At 42.4% G+C, this 11094-nt stretch overlaps 1 protein-coding gene across 1 annotated transcript; it reads right to left on the reverse strand.

Annotated features, from left to right (window-relative positions):
• Nucleotides 1-4949: 4949 nt before the first annotated feature.
• On the reverse strand, nt 4950-6736 carry LOC138367611 (uncharacterized). The gene is made up of 2 exons (XM_069329332.1): nt 6719-6736; nt 4950-5582 (listed from the first exon to the last, which is right to left on the reverse strand). The coding sequence occupies exons 1-2, from the start codon at nt 6734-6736 to the stop codon at nt 4950-4952; spliced, it is 651 nt and encodes a 216-aa protein (XP_069185433.1).
• Between the last annotated feature and the right edge of the window lie 4358 nt (nt 6737-11094).

Raw genomic sequence — 11094 nt, forward strand, 5'->3', positions numbered from 1 at the left:
TGGAGGGAGTGAGAGATGGAGGGAGGGAGATATGGTGGGAGGGAGACGGAGGGATCGAGGGGGGAGAGAAAGAGAGGGAGGCAGGGAGGGAGGGAGCTCCATGTTAGCATGACCCAGGGAGCAGCAGCAGCAGGAGGTGGTGACACTGCCCCCCCCCCCTCCCCCTGTAGAAGACTTGTCACCGTGTGTGTTCGTGTCATCTTACACGTTCTTCACGTAGTGCTCAGACTCCAGGAATAACTAATGTAGTTTCCGATTAAATAATTCATTGCATTGGTCCTCAGGAGCCACCGGCAGGAATTCTGATGACTGATGCTCCCTCTGATGAGCTCTACCACCTAGCCCAAACTATGGCCATCACCGTTGTTGACGTTATATACTCTGGACCAACCCCTGGCACAGTAACTGTGCGCTCACAACCCCATGACCTAACTTGAAAGCCTTTGAAATAGTGCGAGAACTGTGTGCTTTATACTGCTATGGGCAAAGTACGACGATCCGAATTTGTTTAATTTTTCCGAGATCAGTACATAACTTTTCGTATTTCAGAAAATAAATTTTTAATATTTTAGTTTTAGTAAATATTTAGACAGGCATAGCTGGTGGGCAGTGTCAAAGTCAAAGTCGGAATTCTCCGACTCCGGGGAAAGGAATGATGCCCAAACACTTGGGCTAGACGGTAGAGCGACGGTCTCGCTTCATGCAGGCTCGGCGTTCAATCCCCGACCGTCCAAGTGGTTAGGCACCATTCCTCCCCCCCCCGTCCCATCCCAACCCAAATCCTTACCCTGACCCCTTCCCAGTGCTATATAGTTGTAATGGCTTGGCGCTCTTCCCTGATAATTCCTTCCCTCCCTCTCTGACTAGTGTATATCATCTCATAAAATACACCATTGCCCCTTACATAGCTGCTTGAGGCTAGCCCCAAGCGTCTGGCCTCCAACCTTGATCAGACAAGCACACGCATTCTTATATAGATAGATAGCAAGTTGTGGTCTGAAGTGAGCTGTTACTTATAGTGAGTGTATATAAGCTGCACACGCACACGCGCGCACATGCACACACGCACACTGCGAGGAGCTCGATGTCAGCTTCCATGGAGTGTTCAGCAGCTGCCAGAGCTGGAGGAGGAAGCTGCCCCTGGCGAGACACTACTAAATATTGAGGCAACAGCAGGGGAAGGACTGGATGACTTACATCACCTGAGGTAACTAAAGCTACTGGGCCAGGTAGAGTAGCACCATGGGTGTTGAGAGAAGCAGCACAGGTCCTCAGCACACCTCTGGGCCAGGTAGAGTAGCACCATGGGTGTTGAGAGAAGCAGCACAGGTCCTCAGCACACCTCTGGGCCAGGTAGAGTAGCACCATGGGTGTTGAGAGAAGCAGCACAGGTCCTCAGCACACCTCTAGCACTAATGTATAATGAGTCACTTACACGGAGGGAAGCAGCACAGGTCCTCAGCATACCTCTAGCACTAATGTATAATGAGTCACTTACACGGAGGGAAGCAGCACAGGTCCTCAGCACACCTCTAGCACTAATGTATAATGAGTCACTTACACGGAGGGAAGCAGCACAGGTCCTCAGCACACCTCTACCACTAATGTATAATGAGTCACTTACACGGAGGGAAGCAGCACAGGTCCTCAGCACACCTCTAGCACTAATGTATAGTGAGTCACTTACACGGAGAGAAGCAGCACAGGTCCTCAGCACACCTCTAGCACTAATGTATAGTGAGTCACTTACACGGAGGGAAGCAGCACAGGTCCTCAGCACACCTCTAGCACTAATGTATAGTGAGTCACTTACACGGAGAGAAGCAGCACAGGTCCTCAGCACACCTCTGGGCCAGGTAGAGTAGCACCATGGGTGTTGAGAGAAGCAGCACAGGTCCTCAGTATACCTCTAGCACTAATGTATAATGAGTCACTTACACGGAGGGAAGCAGCACAGGTCCTCAGCACACCTCTAGCACTAATGTATAGTGAGTCACTTACACGGAGAGAAGCAGCACAGGTCCTCAGCACACCTCTGGGCCAGGTAGAGTAGCACCATGGGTGTTGAGAGAAGCAGCACAGGTCCTCAACACACCTCTACCACTAATGTATAATGAGTCACTTACACGGAGAGAAGCAGCACAGGTCCTCAGCACACCTCTAGCACTAATGTATAGTGAGTCACTTACACGGAGGGAAGCAGCACAGGTCCTCAGCACACCTCTAGCACTAATGTATAGTGAGTCACTTACACGGAGAGAAGCAGCACAGGTCCTCAGCACACCTCTGGGCCAGGTAGAGTAGCACCATGGGTGTTGAGAGAAGCAGCACAGGTCCTCAGCATACCTCTAGCACTAATGTATAATGAGTCACTTACACGGAGGGAAGCAGCACAGGTCCTCAACACACCTCTAGCACTAATGTATAATGAGTCACTTACACGGAGAGAAGCAGCACAGGTCCTCAACACACCTCTAGCACTAATGTATAATGAGTCACTTACACGGAGGGAAGCAGCACAGGTCCTCAGCACACCTCTAGCACTAATGTATAATGAGTCACTTACACGGAGGGAAGCAGCACAGGTCCTCAGCACACCTCTAGCACTAATGTATAATGAGTCACTTACACGGAGGGAAGCAGCACAGGTCCTCAGCACACCTCTAGCACTAATGTATAATGAGTCACTTACACGGAGAGAACTGCCCAGCTGCTGGAAGAAGAAAGGAGATAGAGAAGAGACACTTAACTACAGACCAGTGTCGCTCACAAGCATCACTTGCAAAGTACTTGAGACAATTATAAGGTTAAGACTAGTTGAACACCAATAAAGAATTAAGTTTGTAAGTAAACAACAACAACAACATGACTTTAGAGCAGCATTCCTGACGGGCCTCCTGGAGTTTGATGATAAGGTAACGAAAATAAGGCAAGACAGAGGAGGATGGGACAGACTGCATATTTCTAGACTGCCAAAAAGCCTTTGTTACAGTGCCACACAGGCGGCTACTATACAAACTTGAGAGTCAGGCGAGATAGACGGAGACACACTATCATGGGTAAGGAATTACCTGACAGACAGGTGTCAGAGAGTGACAGTGAGGGGCGTGGAGTAACAAGCGGGGTGCCTCAAGGATCGGTGCTGGGACCCATTCTGTTCCTTATTTATGTAAATGACTTGACTGCAGGAGTTGAGTCTTTTATGTCAATGTTTGCAGATGATACAAAATTAATGAGGGTTGAGACAGATGAGGATTGCAAGATTCTCTAGGATGAATTGAACAATTTGCAGAGCTGGTCCGAGAAATGGCTGCTAGAGTTCAACACTAACACGTGCAAGGTGATGGAAATAGGGATAGGAGCCAGGAGACCGAAAGGCCAATACACGATGAAGGGAAACTATCTCCCTATAACGTCTAGAGAGAGAGAGACCTGTGAGTGGACACAACACCAAACCTAACTCCAAAGGATCATATCAATAGAATAACGTCAGCCGCGTTCTCTACTCTGGCAAAAGTCAACATCCTTCAGAAAGTTGAATAAGGAGGCTTTTAGATCACTGTATACCGCCTGTGTGAGGCCAGTCTTAGAGTATGCCGACCCATCCCCCCCCCCCATCTTAAAAAATACATAAGGAAGCTCGAAAAAGTGCCGAAGTTTGCAACAAGACTCGTCCCAGAGCTGCGAGGGAGGTACGAAGACAGACTGAAGGAACTATAAACTTGACGACGTTAGAAAGGAGGAGAGAGGAGGGCGGGGGACATGGTTACAGGACTATAAAATACTTAGAGGGATTGACAAGGTGGAAACAGAGGAAATATTTACATTTAATAACAATAGAACAAAGGGGCATGGATGGAAGCTTGAGACTCAGATGTATCAGAGATATATTAGAAAATTTCTTTTAGCGTAAGTGTAGTGAGCAAATGGCATGACCTAAAGGAGCAGGTTGTAGAGGCTAACTCCATTCATAACTTTAAAAGCAAGTATGGATAGAGAAATAGGTCAGGAGTCATTGCATTAGACAGCCAACGGCTAAGAAAAGGCCTAACAAATATTCGTAGACCTAGTATAGCAGATATATATACTACATTAGGCCTCATAGCGTGTATTAGGCCTAGGAAGGTTAGGTTAGGTTTGTATAGATTGTCTTAGCAATATAAATACAAAATCTTTTCCGATTTGTCCAAATTCAATAGTAACGATTTCTACTATTTAGAAATTGTAGATTACGTCATATTATTATTATAGGTCATAATAGTACACTTCGTCATATATGTACTATGCTGTGGAATCACTCTAGTCCAGCTAGACGACCGGGTCTAGAGGGGACATGTTGGGGTCTAGCGGGACATGTTGGGGGTCTAGAGGGGACATGTTGGGGTCTAGCGGGACATGTTGGGGGTCTAGAGGGACATGTTGGGGTCTAGCGGGACATGTTGGGGGTCTAGAGGGACATGTTGGGGGTCTAGAGGGGACATGTTGGGGGTCTAGAGGGACATGTTGGGGGTCTAGAGGGGACATGTTGGGGGTCTAGAGGGGACATGTTGGGGTCTAGCGGGAGATGTTGGGGGTCTAGAGGGACATGTTGGGGGTCTAGAGGGACATGTTGGGGGTCTAGAGGGACATGTTGGGGTCTAGCGGGACATGTTGGGGGTCTAGAGGGACATGTTGGGGGTCTAGAGGGACATGTTGGGGTCTAGAGGGGACATGTTGGGGTCTAGCGGGAGATGTTGGGGGTCTAGAGGGGACATGTTGGGGTCTAGCGGGACATGTTGGGGTCTAGCGGGACATGTTGGGGTCTTGCGGGACATGTTGGGGGTCTAGATGGACATGTTGGGGGTCTAGAGGGGACATGTTGGGGTCTAGCGGGACATGTTGGGGGTCTAGAGGGGACATGTTGGGGTCTAGTGGGACATGTTGGGGGTCTAGAGGGGACATGTTGGGGTCTAGCGGGACATGTTGGGGTCTAGCGGGACATGTTGGGGGTCTAGAGGGACATGTTGGGGGTCTAGAGGAGTAGTGGAAAGTACGCCTACGATGCAACATTTTCCTTTTTTCGGAGTTGCATCGTAGGCGTAGTCATTTTTCGTTGCCCCGGTGAGATACCGTTCCCATCCGGGTCCCGTTTTCGGAGTTGCATCGTAGGCGTAGTCATTTTTCGTTGCCCCGGTAAGATTCCGTTCCCATCCGGGTCCCGTTTTCGGAGTTGCATCGTAGGCGTAGTCATTTTTCGTTGCGCCGGTGAGATTCCGTTCCCATCCGGGTCCCGTTTTCGGAGTTGCATCGTAGGCGTAGTCATTTTTCGTTGCCCCGGTGAGATTCCGTTCCCATCCGGGTACCGTTTTGAGAGTTGCATCGTAGGCATAGTCATTTTTCGTTGCCTCGGTGAGATACCGTTCCCGTCCGGGTCCCGTTTTGAAAGTTGCATCGTAGGCATAGTCATTTTTCGTTGCCCCGGTGAGATTCCGTTCCCATCCGGGTACCGTTTTGAGAGTTGCATCGTAGGCGTAGTCATTTTTCGTTGCCCCGGTGAGATTCCGTTCCCATCCGGGTCCCGTTTTCGGAGTTGCATCGTAGGCCTAGTCATTTTTCGTTGCCCCGGTGAGATTCCGTTCCCATCCGGGTCCCGTTTTCGGAGTTGCATCGTAGGCCTAGTCATTTTTCGTTGCCCCGGTGAGATACCGTTCCCGTCCGGGTCCCGTTTTCGGAGTTGCATCGTAGGCATAGTCATTTTTCGTTGCCCCGGTGGGATACCGTTCCCGTCCGGGTACCGTTTTCGGAGTTGCATCGTAGGCATAGTCATTTTTCGTTACCCCCCGGGCTCGTTTTCAGAGTTGCATCGTAGGCATAGTCATTTTTCGTTACCCCCGGGCTCGTTTTCAGAGTGGCATCGTAGGCATAGTCATTTTTCGTTACCCCGGTGACCCATGCACAGGTATAGCCAATGGCCAATGACGTCACCAGCTAGCCGCTCAGCGTTCCTGCACAGGCACCATCAAGGGGATTAAAAAGCTGGTCTATGAGTCGTGTGTTTTGTGATACAACAGTGTCCTGAAACCTAATGTAAAATACCATCAATCCTAGTCTATTTTAAATTTCCTATTTACTTCCAACTATCCTCCATTGCAAAAGGGGGAGCAACACAGAGCATGAACTACCATGTATCTCAGCGTTCATCCCTGTAACTGAACCAGTATTTACCCAGGTCTTTTTTCCTAAATCTAAAACCAACCCAATTTATTCCTGTTTCATGTTGATGCTTTTAATAGGTTATTAATATTACCTTTACTATAACCATTCAGTCACACCTCTATCATGTCACCCCTATTTCTTCTTCGTCGGCGTCGTTCTAGAGAATGTAATTTAAGCTTTAACAATCTTCCTTGAAGGATAGTTTATTTCTCATAAGGCTAAATAAAAATGAAAACCCACTATCATCCATTTGTATGAAAACAGTCCCCTGCCAGGCGTAGTGATTTCAATGCGATTTCAGTACTAATCCAATATTACTGCATAAACCCATAAATATATATATATATATATATATATATATATATATATATATATATATATATATATATATATATATATATATATATATATATATATATATGCGCATCTCACATTCGCTCAAAACATACCTCCCACACCTTGCTGTAGCACATAACAGATCAAAAATACTCATTCAGTAAAAGCAAGGCCTTCTGCAAAGTACCTTCTTTTGTGACGTCATCATCCCTAATGGGATGCGAGGCGCCAACGCGGTAAATGCGGATCCCAGGAGGTTCACACATAAGTGTGAACTCTTAATCAGGCTTAATACCTCACCTATACTCTATGCTTCATCAGAGTTGATATTCAGCTACAATAGCTCGTATTTTCGCTCATTACTTATATTTTCTGTTATTCATAAACCCGATCAAACCTTCCTAACCTAACCTAACCTAACATATTATTTATAACAAACAAATACATTCTACAGTCCAGTTATTGTTATTGTTTAGTGACATCGTGAAAAGCGAGCTCAGGTATAGGGATAATGTATTGATGGTCATTAGCATATAGGTGTGAAGGTATTACAGTACCTTACTGGTCAACTATGTATGACGTCACCAGACAACCAATGCAACCTTTGGCGTCCTACTGGCATGTGTATTTGATGTTATTATTCAAAAATGACTAGACTATCCATCCCCACCTAACCTAATCAGAGGTTTAAGAATATACATTTTAGTCATCCACAACTGTAATCATTATTCAGTGATAAGTTCAAAAGTATAACAGAAGCCCAAATGTCATACTGCAATTTAAGCAGAATCGTACATCTGGCAGCATAGCAGGTGAGCTGAACATAAGAATAAAGGTAACTGCAGAGGTCATATTGGCCCATACGAGGCAGCTCCTATATATTTCCACCCAATCTCATTCATGTCCACCCTATGCTTAAAACAACCAAGGGATCCCACTTAAAGTATTAGTTTACAATAATAGTTTTAATAAATAGCTCTTATTCTAGTTTTATACACAACAGCAATTATGAAAACCCTATATCTAGATAATCTACTATAATCCACAAGTAGTTACCACACATCTGGCAGTACAGCAGATTAGTGGCTGTGTTCATAGGCTAGTCAACTGTCCTCACATCCATCAAATAGATATCCAAATGTCGCACCTCAATTCATCCATCTAGCAACTCAGCTGGATGTTAGCCACTATAGTCATAGGCTAATCATTTCTACACCTCAAAAAATCCTAGTCTTGCTACGCAAATCAGCTTACTTGTTTCTAAACCAACACTCGCAAATACAATCATGCATACCTACACATACTTCAAAACCTATGCATTCATAGAGAATAGCCTAGTTTTTGCCACCATTTCCCCATTAATCAGATGTAATTTATGCCATACACACAGAAAATACTGCATTTACACACCAAATATGCCATTTATGCGCAAAATATACTATTTACACTCAAAATATACCATCACATAAAAAAAATATGAGATTTTCATACAAAATATGTCAGTTGCAAACAAAAATATACCATTTACACAATATTGCATGTACACTCAGAGTATGACATTTACACAAAGTACGGTATTTTGCACAAATATATCAAAATGCTTATACATTTAGACAATCAAAAATGCGCTTTAACTAAAATTACACAATTTCACAAACGTAATTTTCACAAAATACCCACACATTGTCTCATAAACCAAAATACACTTACACCATAAAGATCTATTTTATCAAATTACAGAGCTTACACAAAATACACAATTTTCACACACAAATACAGTTTCACCAGTTCCACTTCAACAAATTAAAAACACAACGTGCATAAATGCACTATTATCACAAAAATTATTACACAGTTTGTGTAATTATTTTACATCTTTGCACAATTAATACAAGAAAACTTGCTATATAATTACTCAGCTTGCACAATGACAATCAATACCCAAAGGTAAAATAAACAATTCGTCCATATGCAATTACACAACATGCGCAATTAATACACAACTTATACAATATTACACATCTTTCATATTTATTACACACAACTTGCACAAATGCATATCTAGCACAAATACGTACAATACATAACTACCCCAAATATGAAAATACACAACTAGCATAAATACACGATTTACACAAATACAATTGCGACATTTACACAACTTGCTCAAAAATATAATCAATACACAACTTACCAAAATATGAACAATACATAACTAGCACATATTCATTAAATACACAACTATGCAATTTCCGCAAATACACATACAAAAACATATACAATTAATACAGACAACTTGCACAAAACAATACACAATTTATAGAAATATAATCAATACATAATTTCAATAATCATACAACATATGCAAAATACATAATCTGCACAATTAATACACAAGTATATTAATTGTGCTATATATGTACAAACACAACCAACTGGGTCAAACAATACACAATTTGCATGATATTTTTCTGGGTATATTTAGGACATTAATTATAATATGCTGAGTTTAACCAACTCCCCAAAAGTCAGAATTTCACATATAAAAATGTTTCTTATAACTTCCAATGAGCTCAATATATAACACATTCTTTTTCCATTAAGATATCAACATTATTAGTGCTAAACTATTCATCTAACATATGTCCACTGTTTTTATGTCTTATTAATACCTTCCTTGTTACATCCTCTCCAATCAGGCCACCATATTTATGTATTTATTCAAACCATCTAACAGACTTATTTGTTCTAGCCTTAGTTATGTTAGGGCAGGTGGGGTTAGGTGGAGTCAGTATTTTCTATGATAATTTTAGACAAATTTGCTATATCTTATCAAAATGCATCCTGTTAAAACTTAAATTCATCTAAATCTATCAAAAATATACTTATACTACGCAAATTTGACTAAATTCTACCTAGCTAAACTTACTAAATATGAGCATCCCATATCCTCACATACAAGCCTATGTCGCCTCTGTCCATACATTATATGAGTCTGTCATATAGCACGAACCCCAAATAGGAAAATTTACACTATTTCATAAACATACTAGTTCATTACCCTAAGATATTATATATGTCCTTCCCTACACGACCTCACCAAACCTGACCTAGCATATCCAAACCTGGATTTGGTTAAAGTCGACGAAATTCATGCTATGCCACCTAAATTTGACCAAATATACCCAAATGTTTCATATCACAGCAATTAGAGAATTAGAAATTAGAGTACAGGGTTAAATTAGGGAATGTTAGGTTTATGTGCGAAAATATATTCCTACCTTAAATATATAGTATAATTTCGAGGTAAAGGGGGGTCTAAACCCTCTGGTTATGGGTTAGGATAAGGAAAATAAGGTAAATGGTAATTAAATAGTTTTGGTGAGTTATATCCCTTTCTAACTAAGGTTAGGTTAAGGATGGTTAAGTTGAACTGATGTAGAGAAAATTCCCATTATTATCATATTTTCCATTAACCTCCCTCCCCCCAGGTAATAGAGGTTAGGTTGAGGATGGTTGAATTATGTGAAAAAAATATGCTACGAGTATGATGCAATGTTGAACCAAGATTCGTGTATCAGAGGTTAGGTCCAGGGAGGTTGGGTTGATGCATAAACAACACCTTCTTCCCATAAATACAATAAATTTGAAGTTAGATAAAGGGAGGTTAGGCCCAGGACGGCTGGGTTGATGCACAAATAACACGGTCCTCCCATATTTATGATAAATTTGAAGTTTGATAAATGGAGGTTAGGTCAAGGACGGTTGGGTTGATGCACAAACAACACGTCCTTCCATATTTACGATAAATTTGAAGTTAGATGAAGGGAGGTTAGGTCCAGGACGGTTGGGTTGATGTGTAAAAACAAAACACATACCCAACACTATATCTACAATATTGAACACAGTTCCAAGTTTTAAAGGAGAGGGTCTGTTAGGTCCATATCCAAAACATCACTTTTCTGTGAATATGGTTACAATGTTCAACAAAGATCCTAGCAGGTTAGGCACAGTGCGGATAGGTTCATATCCAAAACTTCAGTTTTTGAAGAAAAATAGATAAAATATTCAACAAAGCTCCAAGACTCTTGCAGGTTAGGCACGGGCATTTAGGTACATATCCAAAAAACATCACTTCTCTGAGTATATGTAGTATCAGAGGCTAGGTCCAGGTTTAGATGGAATGGATGAAAATGTGGGTAAAATGGGTTTTTGGCTGTGCTATGATACACAACATTTAGGCATATTTGGTGGAAATTGTTTCCAATTTGATGGCGATAGCTTACATTTCCCCAACTTTAATCAAATCTGCTAGGTCAGGGATAGGTAAGGCTATGTAGGGTAGGTTGGAATATGTGAAAACTCGGGTAAAATGGTCTTTGGCTGAGCTATGTAACAAATCATTTTGGGTATATTGGTAGAAATTGTCTTAAATTAGGTTGAATTTAGGTGAGTAAGCATAAATTTCACGAACTCTAATAAAATCTAGCTTGGGATATGCTAGGTCAGGTTAGGTAAGGCTGTGTAAGGTAAGATGGAATAGGTGAAAAACTTGGGTGAAAT

The sequence above is a fragment of the Procambarus clarkii genome, chromosome 22 (assembly GCF_040958095.1).
Source record: "Procambarus clarkii isolate CNS0578487 chromosome 22, FALCON_Pclarkii_2.0, whole genome shotgun sequence".
Lineage (NCBI taxonomy): Eukaryota > Metazoa > Arthropoda > Malacostraca > Decapoda > Cambaridae > Procambarus > Procambarus clarkii.